This window comes from Gekko japonicus, unplaced genomic scaffold (genome assembly GCF_001447785.1).
Source record: "Gekko japonicus isolate JY-2015 unplaced genomic scaffold, Gekko_japonicus_V1.1 scaffold300, whole genome shotgun sequence".
NCBI classification, from domain to species: Eukaryota; Metazoa; Chordata; class Lepidosauria; order Squamata; family Gekkonidae; genus Gekko; species Gekko japonicus.
In genome coordinates this window covers 820,393-834,966 of record NW_015169179.1, presented here as the reverse complement: position 1 = coordinate 834,966, position 14,574 = coordinate 820,393, and the positions used below count along the sequence as shown (strand labels likewise).

General features: G+C 43.0%; 1 protein-coding gene across 1 annotated transcript in view; it reads left to right on the top strand.

Moving 5' to 3' along the window:
• Positions 1–14,574, top strand: part of SNED1 (sushi, nidogen and EGF-like domains 1) — an 85,773-nt gene that overhangs the window by 23,962 nt on the left and 47,237 nt on the right. Inside the window, exons 2-4 of the mRNA XM_015416056.1 lie at positions 9,099–9,386; positions 9,716–9,856; positions 11,579–11,741. Coding sequence (XP_015271542.1) covers positions 9,099–9,386; positions 9,716–9,856; positions 11,579–11,741 — 592 coding nt within the window. The remainder of the gene's footprint in view (positions 1–9,098; positions 9,387–9,715; positions 9,857–11,578; positions 11,742–14,574) is intronic.

Here is a 14,574-nt window from a genome sequence, read left to right as displayed (position 1 = left end):
GTCTAAGATCAAGATTAACACCCAGGATTGCTCAGAATTAGAGGTACCAGTGAAGGATGGAGGTGAGAGCTGTGAAGACTTGGTGTCACTTTGGCATTATGATTTTACTTAACGGGGGTGCTCTCTACAGTTCTCTTTTTTTGTACATTTTTGCTGATGAGAAATATGTGAAAATTCTGAGAATCCGTGGGTAATGTAATGTGGTGTCCCTTTGTTGACAAAGGAATATGAAATCTTTCACATTTTAGACAGGGAAACTAGGCTTACAAGGACATTTCTGTACTTGTAATGTGCAAAGCAACTATTGCTTTCTGTCTTAATAGTGGCATCTGAATTCCCTCAGTTAAAAAAAGAGTACATGAACGATGGCTATTGCAGAAAAAGGAGCCAGTCTGATTAGTCCCTATATTTCCCCGGAAATAAGTATTGTTGAAACAATTGGTGCTTACTTTCATGTAAATGTGATTAGATTTGCAGTGGCTGTTGGTTGTGACCTTCTGTTTGTTCTCTGGATGTGCTCCTGGCATCTAAATAACCTAGGCTGCTCTGAAAATCCCAACTAGCTTTAGGCAGCTCTTTCTGAAAATCTTGGCCTTTGCTTCATCCCATATTGCTTTAATAATAGGAAGAATGTTCCCATGTGGACATTAAAAGGTTACTAAGAATTTATGAAACAGTAATCTTATTCCCCTTAGTCATGGCAATAACTCAACATGTGTTTACACAGAAGGGGTTGCCTCATACAAAATGCTGACCTGAGGGGTTCCTATACCAAATTCTTCAGCAATATGTTCGGGTAAGCTGTAGCCTTGTTGTCCGGAATACAGTTTTGTTTTGTTTTTTAAAAATCAAGCTGGGGGCAACTATGTACTGTAACATGTGAAAAACTTCTTTTACTTTATGGGCATTGTCGGAAAGAATAAATATAGATTCATTTGGATAGGATTCTCAAAAATGTCAGGAGGAGACACAAGCAGCGTGAGCTTTCTAACTCTGAGGTAATTTTGCAGTCCCAGTTTTTGCATAGTTTTGGAAGTATATAGAGTAGAACCTCTGTTATCCAGTCAGAACAGTAGTTATCTGAATCCAGGGCCTGTTCATTTAACCTTTTGAACTTGTGAAAACTGTGGTCTTCAGTCAGCACAGACTGCAGATACTCTGGGCTCAGAACATTGTGTGAATAGATTGCTTGCTGTATGTGTGCTTTCCATATAACCTTGCCTCAGAATAACCCAACATAAATCAAATTTGTTTATTCAGCCTTCTGACAAATATTTCAGATGTAGGCCATTTGGCATAGTGTACGACTTTGCCCTCTGCTCTGTTCTTGACTGTTTCCTCAGTGCAGAGATCCTGCTTTTTACGTAGGACATTTCACCTATGTAGGGCTGGCACTCTTTCTTTTTTTAAAAAATGATCAGTTGACTGGTCAGCCATTTAAAACTTTAATTTTTTTTAAGGGAAGTCCCCACCCAATAATAATAATTATTATAAAAAGGACTCCAGAGTCCAGTCATTCCCAGCAGCTTGAGCACCGTGCCAGAGAGTATGGAGGCCCTCCTCCCCACAGCAAATGCAACGGACTTGGAGGTAGTCCTGATTCCTTTGTTTTCACACTCTATGTTTTGTTTATAAAAATTCTGGCACCTAAGGTTGATCATCTTTTGGCATGTGCAGAGTGCCCCTATGGAGTAAGTGGTTCCTAGCCTGTGTGAATATGGTATCCTTGTACCTGCCCCTCAGTCTACCCATTGAGGGTAATGTGACCCCACAGTCACCGTGTTTCCTGGAAAGGAGTCTAGGTTAAGATGACAGGCAGTAATTTGGACTGAGTGGGAGAAGTTTGGATTCTGTTTCAGGATGGCTTATCCATACAGCACCTGAGAGATGAAAATGCTTGCGTGCTGCTTCACCAAATATAATCTGCAAAATGGTGCCAGTCTTCTATTAAGTTTTTAAAAGGTGGAGCCATATGCAATAGCATCTTGTGTACTATGTGCACTACCCTACAAATACAACCACCACCCTTGTAGCCACATGTAAAACTCTGGCTAATGGGTAATTCTAGGCTTCTGCTGTTGTGATGGCTTTGTGTCTGTTGTATCATGCATTCTTTTGAACCCCTGGCTCCTATGCAGAGATGCCAGCAGCCAAGCAAATGCACAGAAGGAGAAAATTGACCTATGTGGGAAGGGAGGACAGATGTTCTTGGGAGAGTATTGTAGGACAGAGGTGTCCTAAATGAAGAGTGTTCTGCATACTTATTTAGTTATATAGTTTCCACTTTTTAAAAAAATCCTACCCAGCAGTTAACAAAATAAGTGTAAAACAATACAAATCCATGAAATAGAAAATTAATATCAACTAAAAATACATAGCAGCAAACACCCTCATAAAATCATGTAATTTCCCTTCTTTTTCAATGGTGTATTTGAACAGAAAAGGCATACTTTTACTTGCTTTTTAAAGAAAGAGACGGAGGGGCCAAGCACAATCCTCTGGCAGGATATTCTGACACTTAGGCACATCTGCAGAAGATACTTTGTCCCTGGTCACAACCCATCTCATCTCACTTCTGACAGAGTCCTTGTCTGTTCTGGGTGTCCTACTCTTGATAATTTCAGTTCACAAACCAAGACAGGGAGCAAGGAATCCTTCAGGTATCCTGGCCATAGACTGTTGTGCTCTTTAAAGTTCAGCACCAGCAATTTGAACTGTGCCTGAAAGCCAGTACATTTCTGTAATGTATTCAGCATGCTGTCCCATTTAATGACCACGCTGCCACATTCTGGACCAGCTGTAACTTCTGGATACTTTTCAAAAGCAGCCCCACATGAGCACATAGCCGTCCAGTCTGGAAATTGCTGAGGCATACATGAATAGTGGCAGGTGCAAAGCTGGCTCACAAACCAAAGCTGATGAAAGGTAGTTCTGAATGCCACTTGAGCATTTGGAGTAGAGTTGGACCCAGGAGCAATTCCAATTTGTGGGAGTGTAAAACAGGCCAAACTATAAATGCCAAGATCAGTTGAATTACCCACCATCAACATCTCGGTATTGTCTGGACTGAGTTTTAGTTTCTTAGCTCTCGATTAGTCCACTGCAGACCCAAAGACACCTGCTCTGAAAGTCAACCACTTCACATGGATTAAATGAAATTGAGAAATACAACTAGCTATAATCAACATATTGATGATGCTTCACATCAGTTTCCCAAAGATAGAACTTTGTGGAACCCTCTGAGATCACTGCCATGGAAGCAGTAATTTTCCCAGCACAACATTATGGAAACTTTCTTGCCAGGAAGCAATAGAACCATCACATTGTGATGCCTCTGATTCAATGCTTAAACAGGTAGTGCAAAAAATATAATTCTTGATAGTATCAAACCCTCAAGAGAAGAAGAAGAGTTATTTTTATACCCCACCCTTTACTACCCAAAGGAGTCTCAGGATGGCTTACAATCACCTTCCCTTCCTCTCCCCACAACAGACACAACAGAGGTAGGTGGGGCTGAGAGAGCTCTGAGAGAACTGTATGACCCAAAGGCACCCAGATGGCTTCATGTGGAGGAGTGGGGGATCAAACCTGGCTCTCCAGATTAGAGTCCGCCACTCTTAACCACTATACCAAACTGGGTCTCAGAGATCAAGGTATTTGACAGAATATGTCTCTCATGTACCAGGGCACCTACCAGGGCCATCAAGCCAGTTTTGCATTCAAACATAGGTTGGAAGCTAGAATGGAATGAATCCAGATAGCTGGCATCACCCTGGAGCATCTGGAACTAGACTGCCGCTACATACTTGAGTACTTTGCCCCAAAAGAAATACTGGACACTGGTAGATCTGCTACAAGGAAAGGGGCTTCCCCCCTTTTGGAGAAGGAAGAATCACCTGTGCTTATAAATGAGTATTCACTGCATCCTAGACCCATTCAGTCAGACCCCTTCCCAGACAAGGGATTTTGACAGATTTGTGGAGGACAGGTCCATCAGTGGCTGTTAACCATGGAGACTAAAGAGAAGTTCTACTTTCAGAGGCAGTAAGCTTCTGAATACGAGTGTTAGGAGACATCATCAGGGGTTGTCCTGTTTGTTGGCTGTCCAGAGCAACTGATTTGCCACAGTGTAGAAAAGGATGGTGTAGTAGATGGACCACTGGTCTAATCCAGCAGGGCTCTTCTTATGCTTTTATGACAGAAGTTGTTAGCCATGATAAGCAAGGATCAATCTGGGAGGTGGTAAGCCACAATATTCTAAGCACTCTATCTACATTCTTGAGCTACAAACCTTGGAACTCATCCAAGCAGTGGTAATGAAACAGAGCTGGGGGAACAATCAAAAACTGAACTACATGCAATATGGCATCCAAGTCCAAGTGTATGCAAGCAATTTTGTCTTCAAAGTACTTTGCATACAAGACACAATGGAGCAATAAGGATTCTTTCAGAATACTTTGGGCTGTGAATAAGCCCCTCACTGGCTGGATAAAATCCTCTGTGAATGCAACTATGATGAGGAAGCAAGATTTCTTCATTGCAAACACCAGTGTGGACTAGGCCCTTAAATGGCCTCTATCCCATGCTCATTTTGATTCATCTGACATCTGAATCCACTTGTGTTCTAGCTGTTGTCCCTATCTCTCCATTTACCTAATCTTCTTACTGTACAAGGGAGCAAAGCAGACCTGTTTCATGTAGGAGAGCATGTACACGAGTTGTTTATCAACTGTGTAAGCCATTGCCATATTAGGGTCTCATAACGACAGAGCCTAATTAGGGTCTTGGAACAACAGCCAGCCATATCAACTAGAAATGTTGCTTTCACATTTGCTTTGGCTCTTAAATTACAAAATGTGGAGATGCATAGCTTATATGGGTAGTAATTGTGTTTGAGTGAAGAAATCAGGCGGCATTAGGGCGTTGTGGGGTCATTTAAACAGATTATTGTTATATGAAATAATGAGGACTCAAAAACTTTGCTTTCCTTCTAAATGGATCTAATTCCTTCAGCTCCATTACTGCCCATTGTTCACCCTCCACCCTTATACCTACCATGAATTCTATCCTAATATAAACTTGAAAAACAAGATGAGTTCAATGGCTGTTTGATTAAGTTCCAATTGTAGGATTTCCAAATATTGGATTGGGTTAAAATATGTTGTTCTAAAGTAATATTCACATACATTGCCAGAGGTGACATTGGGTCATGCCTATTCCATAATTATTTTGGCAAAATGTCCCCCCATGCACGTGTGTTAAGTTCCGTCACTTCCGACTTATCGTTCACAGACTTCCTCAGGTCTTGCAAACTGAGGGCCATAGCTTCCTTGATTGAGTCAATCCATCTCATGTGGGTCTTCCTTTTTTTCCTGCTGTCTTCAACTTTTCCTAGCATTATTGTCTTTATTCTTCTTAAAATCAACTCTAAGATCTGCAGTGTAGATTTCTGTAAGGATGCCAGACAACACTGCAGGTATGGCAGATTGCAGACAAGCAATTAGTTCGTCTTTTCATATATTTGTCTATTCAAAGCGAAGAAAAGTTAGAAATAGGAAAGGGTGACTTTGCAGAAGCAGTACAATGTGAGAACACTTTAGGCATTCCCCCCCCCCCCCAAATCTCAGAATTAGTTAGCGTTGGTAGCAGTGTTCCCTCTAAGCTGAGTTAGTGTGAGCCGGCTCACAGTTTCTTACTCTCCAGCTCACAGATTTTTGTATTAGCTCAGGAAGGATGGTTCAAAGCAAACTAATTTTTGCAGTAGCCAAATTGCTCAATCATAATTTAAATTCCAGTAGCTCACCATAATAGAATTTTTGCTCTCAAGACACCACAGCTTACAGGGAGCATTGGTCGGTAGCCTTTGATTCTACCTTTCTGTGATTCATCAAAACTGTATCAAGCTGTTCCACAACCTAATGTCTCTGAGCAAAGAACAAAACGAAGACATTTTGCTGGAGCCAGGCTGGGGAAAAGATGCTTGGAGCAGCAGAGAATGGGGAGATTGGGGGAAGGGTCCTCTTCTCTCACCTGCACATGCCTCTAGGTGGTGATATTAGCCCCCCCACACACACACACTTTATATGTAAATGCAGCAGAACAAAAAACAAGGCTGTCCTTGTTCACATCTGGTTTGGCCCTTAGTACCTCTTGCATTGCATATATATTAAATGGTCACAGACTGTCCTTGACACTAGAACAGAAATGTAATGTTGGAACTGTCCCTCATTATGTATGCTTCTGTTGGACAATAGCTGCTCCTCTTCAGCTGTGGTCTTCCAAAGCAGAACACCTACAAGCTCAGTGCACCCCCACCCCCACCCCCGGCTATGATGCCTAGGTTAATCTGCCCTTAATCTGCTTTACATCAGCAGAGGCACTGGACCCTACCTTCACTTTGCTGTGCTCGGCTGCACAATGATGCTGTGATTCTCAGGCTCTGCTGAGATTCCAAGCCCATGACCAGCCAGTTGTGGGCACACACAAAGCATTATTTGAGCTCTCAGTTTGCTCACCAGGGTGAAACAACCCTTCCCCCACCCCAATGTCACACCTGCATCTCAGACCGCATTCCATCCACAAACAAGGGCTAGGCTTCTTTCCCCAGCAGAATTTCCCTGCTGCTTTCTGTTCAGGCCACAGTTCAGAAGGTTTGTGGTTTCTGCTAATTCCAGAGAAGTGAGTGATCTTTGTGTGTGCATGGAACACGCAGAGTCACTGAGTCAGAGGGGCTTCCTGGGGGGCAAGGAACTAAGCTGAACTGGGCTTCCTTGTGAAATGCTCCCTTTGGTAGCAAGCAGGGCACTGATGGTGTATCAGACATGAGGCTCACTTACTAACATCATGTCTGCTTTGAAAAAGAATGCCATGGTAGAGAGAATGCAATTCACAAGGCCTAGCATTACGTCTTACACAAACCCTACAGGGCTTGCAGTTTACCTTAGGGACCCATTTACTCCTTTCTCTAAGAAATGCTGTTGCCAGCCTTGGAGCCTGTCTTTGTTGTTTGACCAAAAGAACAAGCTACCCACACTACAAATATATTCTTAAATTACTAAATATTAACCAAACCAGCTGTGTGTATGATGCTATAACAGCAAATCTAAACTAGCGACAAATCAGGCTGTGTTTGATGGTAGAGTTGGAAGGGATAAGAAGGGATAAGAAGGTAACCCACTCCAACCCCTGCTGTAGGGTGCCAGGTCCCCCTGGCCACTGGTGGGGGGTGAAGGGGTCAGGTTGCCAGATCCAGGTTGGGAAACTCCTGGAGATTTGGGGGCAGTTCCTGGAGAGGACAGGGGTCTCAGTGGGGCATAATGCCCTAGAATCCATCCTGCAAAGCAGCCATTTCTTTCAACAGAACTGATTTCTGTAGTCTGGAGATGAGCTGGAATTCCAGAGGATCCCCAGGTCCCACCTGGAGGCTGGCATCCCTACCCTGCTGTGAGGGGTCTCCAGTGGTACCTGGAGATCTCCCAGAATTACAAGTAATATGTGGACGAGAGAGATCAGTTCCCCGGGAGAAAATGACTACTTTGGAGGGTTGGGTCTATGGCTTTTTATCCTGCTGAGGGCCCTCTCCACCCCAAATCTTGCCCTCTCCAGGCTCTACCCCCAAATCTCCATGGATTTCCTAACTCAGAGCTGGCAGCCCTAAGGGGGCTACATACAGATGAGTGTTCCCACATGTTCCTGTGTTGAAAGCAAGCAGGCCAGTGAAGAACCATTTCCCTGCTACAATCATTTTCTGCATGCATAGAATCATCGAGTTGGAAGGAAGTTTCTAATTCAGGAGAACATTCAAACATTCAGACACCCTTCCCACCCCTGCTGCATTCTGAAGTATACAGTCTAAAGAGGGCTGTACTCTGAGCAAGGTCTAGAGCCCTTTACCTATTAGCAGTCCTCTCCCAGTGGCCCTGGTATGATTTTGGAAAGCTGGCAATCTTTAACTGTTGTAAAGCTACGAGACATGCAATAAAACAGGAAAGATCAGCTGATTTCTTGCAAAAACCCACCAGTGTCTGACTCTTGTGAATTTGAGTTAGCCTTTGGCTCCTGGTATTGTTCCAGAACCTGAAGCTATTATGCCTATCCTATCCCAAGGACCATTGGAGGGGGGAAAGGGAATGGCCAGTCTGTTGTCTGCTTCTCCCTCAACATGTTAGGATTCTGAGGTCAAGCGAATGTATTTGGTTATTGGTTAGGTGCCTGAGGTCAAGCTAATGTATTTGGTTATTTTGTGGCATGGGATTAGAAGGTCATTACTGTTGCACTTTAGTGTATGATTAGAATCAACATTACATGAATGGGATGATATTCGACAGAGCAAAAACCAATGAAAATGTGTGTTTCCCTTCAGAAGGAGGGAGGTAGTTTGGCTCATGCTCCAGCAAACCTGTTTGCATGTACATCACAGCAACTATCCTGGATCAAAGAGGGAGCAAAATACCTTCTCCTCCTACTGATACCTTCAGAATGAACCCTTTGCCTATTGAAAACAAGAAAGTGACTGCTAAGTTCTACAGCCTTCTGAGGCGAGAGTGACCCAAATGAACTGCACCTTGTTTGTTTAAATCTCTGTGGCTGCTGCAGTTTTCTCAGCTGTTCCTCCTTCCTTTGGCCCATCTCCGGCAGGAGAACAGGGCATGGCTTGTTCTGCTTTCCTGCCCAGACCCCTGGGCTATGGCTCTCTAGCCCTTAGATACAGCAAGCCAGTGGCAGGGGAAGAGAGAGTGGGAAGGGAGATGACTGAAGGGGAAAGGCAGTTCCCTGACTATTTTTTGGCAACTAGTTTTTTGTCTGCAGGCACTGGCACTTGGGACAGTGGCATTTCTTCACTTCAAAGTCCAGGAAGGGGAATGCATTTTTTTATTTTAAAAAATATCATTCTAAAATAAGTATCAGACCTTTGTTGTGGGGCGTGTCCCTGAAATTTCCTGTGGTCTGACAGCTCTTTAATTATCAGTAGAAGGCATATAAGAGAACAGCCCTAGGACACAACAGTTTTCTGTCACCTAAAAAGTCAACTCCAAGGAAATTTTATTTTAATCCATCCCCTGATTGTTGATCTTGTTTTTCATTGTTCTTCTTTCTAGGTAAACAACAATGGAATCATCTCCTTTCTGAGAGAGGTGTCCCAATTTACACCAGTAGCTTTCCCCATCTCAAATGATCGACGTGTAGTTGCAGCTTTCTGGGCTGATGTAGATAATCGGCGTGCAGGAAAAGTATACTACCGGGAAACCAGGGACCAAGCCATCTTGGAGAAAGCCACTAAGGACATCTGGCAATATTTCCCAGAATTTCCAGAGTTCTCTGCCCAGTGGGTATTTATAGCCACTTGGTACCAGGTCACCTTCTTTGGAGGAAATTCACATTCTCCAGTAAGTGAATTGGAGTTTGATGCCTATATAGATATATAAATATCTATGATTGAGGTAGGGTGGGCTACAACATGTGAACCCTATATGAAAAAGTGTAGTATGCCAGCACCCCTCCTGAAAACCACTCTGACACTAAAACTCTAGACTTTCTTTCAACTACTGTGCTCTGAAAATAGTAAGAGCTGAATTCTGAATGGCATAAAGGAGCCATTCCTTTATTGATTCTAATCATACACCGACTGATTCAAGCCTTCACAACAGTTTTTCACTGATAACTAGTGCTGCAGTTCATTCTGACACCCTTTTTTTGTGTATGTGTCCTTTTTAAGGTAAATACTTTCCAGATAGTCCTCATCACTGACGGGATGCTGTCCTTCACTGTCTTCAACTATGAGTCAGTCACCTGGACCACTGGCATGCATGCCAGCAGCGGGGGAAATTCAGCAGGCCTGGGAGGCATTGCGGCCCAGGTAGACTCCATGATCACACCTTTCAAGCAAGTCTTCTTTCTAATACACGGTCACATTCTTCTAGACAGTAGTGCTATTTTATTTTTAATCATTTTTTCATATTAGGATCATTAAACAACAAGGTGATCCTCTCCCAACCCCTAGTATCGGTAATAATGACCTATATTCCTTTGCTTTTCAATGACAAAACCATATGGAGGGCTTTGTTATAGTAAAACCACAGCTCTTTACATTTGCCTTTGCCTTGTAGTTTCTTCCCCTTCTAGCCTCAGGTTTTTAAGAGCCATCTAGCAAGTAGTTGTAGCAAGTACAGCTTTCCCTTGGTATTCTCATTTCAACCTTGTGTGTGTGGTTTTTCCCCTTTCTTATAACTGATGGTTGTTTGAATGTGCGAACTTACCACTCATTGATCTAGGCTTGGCTGTCTGCCAGCTCTGGATCTGAGAGTCTCCAGTAAGCAGGAAATTGCAGGTGTAAAGGAAATAGACACAGTTTCAACCCCAGAAATTCAGAAGTGCAGACTTTTATGACTGTAAACAGAGCAGTAACCACAAGCTTTGGATACTGTACAGTGCTTCAGGAACACCCTGACCCAGACCCAGCCAGGGAGGGAGGGAGAGAAAGGAAGTTGAAAAGTTTTCACCAGGCAGTGGCTTGTGACCAAGATTGCAAGAACGTGCTGCTGTAATGCGCAGTGAGATGGAGTGGCTCGGCACGAGCACCTCGCAGCTCAGCATGGCAAAGGCTGCTGCTTGGCTTGTGCTAGCAGAGCGTTGCTCGGTTTTCGTGGAAAGGAGCGAGAGAGTCCAAGAGTCTCTTGGATTCACCCTGTGCAGATGAATGGGGATGAAAATAGGCTCAGCATTCTGTGTGCTTTCCAGCAAGTGAGTCATGGATGTGTGGGGATTGCTGAGGCTTTAGTATGCCAAGAGCCATTTGGGAAAAGGGTTGCAATAACTGGACCATCTGATCTCCCCTCTCTCCCCCTTTTTCTTTTAATGCTGACAGTTCAGCATGTGTCATAGTCAAGATCTTTAATCATAACTGACATGCAAAACAATATGGGATGCTATTTAGGATGCTGGCCTGTTCTGGGTTTTTTTATCCGTGAGACTGTAGAAGCTAAAATCAGGGCTCTGTTGCAACGGGTGCCATAGAGAGAGAATGCTTGCTTCAAACCAGCCTTGCAAATAGACCTACAAAAGATACTTTTCCAAAAGAACAGTGTCTAACCTGTCCGGCCTGCATCAGTGGAAAGAAATAAAGATCCAACTTGTGCAAAGCTTTTCTGCCTGGTTGTATGGAGACGATTCTCTTCAGTAGTGACCAGGCAAGGGACTATTTACAAGGTTGCCCTCAAAGAAACTGCCTTCTGAATGGAAAACATCTGGCGCCTAGATGGAATCTGTGTAGGCAGAACATCCAGAAGGGCAAAGAGGAAATATTGTAGTCTCAGTCCTACAAATATCTACCCGCTTTACAGATTGAACTTGCTGTAGTGTTAGGTGCTGTACTCTGTATTCGATCTAAGAGGATAAATTTCCAATGGGAAGTGATTGTAAAATTAGCTTTGAAACCTGATGCTTCCATTCCTTATGTTCTTGCAGTCCATTCCTCTGCAGGGCACTGGGGCATGGTGGAAGAGAGAAGCCCCTTGTCTTTTCCCACAGCTGGCCTGCTTTCCCCAGTGAGAGGTTTCACTCTCTGCCCTTGTCTTCCTAGGCAGGTTTCAATGCCGGTGATGGAAAACGGTATTTTAACATCCCCGGATCCCGCACTGATGACATTGTTGACGTGGAGATGACGACAAATGTGGGTATCCCCGGGCGCTGGGTGTTCAGAATCGATGATGCCCAGGTGCAAGTGGGGGGCTGCAACAACACAAGTAAGAGGACAGCAGTTAGGTTTATTTAACCAAACCAATTCTTCCAGCCCTTCTATTTGTTCTGTGAAAATCCCAGTGCCAGTTGAAGGCAGCAACTATGCAGTTTGGGTGTGGAAGGGGGGGGGGAAATGAATACTTCTCCCATCCCCAGGTATGAAAACGATGAAATAATATGGACAACAAGACATGGGATGCATTGACGCAGAGTCCATGTGCAAGTTGCAAATCATGGGAACTTTATTCTGTTATTGGATGACACCTGGAGTATATCATTGGCTGGGGACCAGTGATTTTTCCCCCCACCAATGACAGTTAAGGTTTCTTTAGTTATTCTCAAAGGTGAAACAAAATAGAACAATGGAGTGTTTTGAGATAAATGAGACAGAAGGCCAGGCTGAATAGGTACAAATGAGCCCTTAGAGCCTTCATATAATCAACGAAAACTTTAATTGATTGATTAGTGGCAGCCGAGTTTAATTAGAGTGAATTTGAATTGGTGACACTCAGTTAAGGGCATACTTAATTTTTTATTCTATTTTTGTTCAGGTGTGTTATGTAATTACCATAATAAGGGGTAGAAAAGAAAATGAAAAGATGGTCTGGGGTGAGGGGAACATATGAAAGGGTAGATTTATTAAACTGTAAGTTGTTGCACATTTTCTTAAATATTTCAAAAATAGCCCTCCATTGGGGCTTTTTATTATCTGCGAATTTAAATAAATGTAATGAATTAATCTAAAAGATGATGAATCAGTTAACCATTTATCAGTTAACAACTCCTATTTAAAATACATTTTTCCCAAAGTGGTTTAGCTTACTTACAGTGATATAAATTTTTTGAAATGGTACCCTCTGAAGGCTCATTTAAAACATCTGTGTGCCTTGGGTAACTCAGGCCAGGGTCGTGGAGGGGAGTCTGAACTTACCCAAAATTCCTCAGTTTGGCCTTCCCTTATATTTTGATGGTAGCAGTGATCCTGACCTCCTTCCTTTTCTCTTCTTGAGCTATCAACCCCCATCAGCCCTGCCACTGTCTGGTCAACAGCAGGGACAGGGAGGATGGCACACGGAGGCTTGGGACTTGCCTTTATTGAAAACTTGTATATAAGGGCTTGGATCTAGTGGCAACTTTCCGCTAATGGAAGGCACTTCCATCAGCAGAACAGAACTTTCCTCCCTCCCACCGCAGCTCACTGAATTCCCTGAAATGCTGCTTCTGAAGGATAGGGAATCCTGAGGAACAGCATGAGAGGCCAATTGGGGATCCACAATGGGAGGGGGTAACTGATAAAAGCCTGCCACTCCCATCCCACCCGTGTACTTTCCACTGGTGAAAAATTAATGCTGGATCTAGCTTAAGGATCCAGAGTCGCCAAGAAAAAGAAAAAAACTTCATATTAGTAGGCAGTAGACCTCTGAAACCCAGTGCTAGGAGGCAACATCAGGGGGAGGGCCTTGGCCTCTATGCCTGTTTACTGGCTCTCCAGGACAACTGTTTGGACACTGTATGAAACAGGATGGTGGTCTACATAGACCACTGCTCTGATTCAGCAGGGCACATGGTCTTCAGTTAAACTCAGATTTTTGCCTTGTTTTCTAAGAAACTAGACATATGTAGTTGGGGTATGGGTTTTAGAGTCGATTTTCCTTTTACTCAATCAACAGCTCCTTAGTCTCGGATCATCTCTTTTCTGGTTCTGTGACTATATGCCTGTCTGCATCTCTGCCCCCTCCCCATTTATTTGCAATATGTATATACTGCTTTCCTGGCAGCACTCAAAGTGTTTGAGGGTTTTTAAAAAGCTTTTTCTCTCCTGGAAATTTCACTGACTTGTTGGCTCTAAGGTGCTCAACAACATGAGACATTGCAAATCTCATGAACAGTTCCCAGTGGTTGTTGTTTAAATTTCTCACGCAGGGACCAGATTCAGTCTGGGAGGTTAAGTGTGAGCATCCATATATGTATATTTGCCGCAGTGGGGCAAATAGCAGCTTGCTGGGGCTGTTCCAGGTTGGGAAAACATGATGAGGGGGGCTTGACTCCATCGTATCGTCCTGGTCTCCCCATGTGTGATTTTTCAATCACTGCAAACTATGTGATGGAATTCCCAGCATATTGAGGAGTCTCAAGAACTGTTTTATCATTTTTCTTGAAGACTTTAAACCTCTGGAATTATTTTAATGTTGTCAAAAATTTAATAGTGTGGAATTTTGGTGGCCTTTATCCTGATGCTTAGCCTTCATTCTTGTGGTTTGTCTTAAAAAGTGTATAACATAATCAAAAGAGCACACCCACACAAAATGGGGTCAGCCGCAGGATGTAAAACTGGCTGGAACTGTTGTGTATATGAATGTCTTTCAAAAACTCAGGACTTCAAAGGAGAGGTCATTCTTATTAAAATTTCAGTTGATCAAAGAAAGTTGTTTATAGAAAAATATTAGATTTTGGATTAAAAAGTCATCATTTTGATCTTCATAATTTTAGGGCAAGTCATTGGCTGATCAAATAAAAATATTCCCTTGGATCTTTAGCCTTGTTTCAGCTTGCATAGTGCTCTGCTGTGAAGAGCATTCATCTAGCAGTGGGCAGTATCATTCAGTGAGACAAAAAGTGCCTGGGGATAGATGAACATGGTCCATTGCAGAGGACCATCTTTGCAATGGATGAAGAAGGGCACAGGCAGAAACGAGGTTTAGAATCCAAGCAATTGTTATAAGCAGCTAAAAGCCAAGGAAGAGAGATAACAGTTTCTATATGTAATTTTTTATATATATATATATATATATATATATATATATATATATATATTAAATATAAATCCATTTTATATAT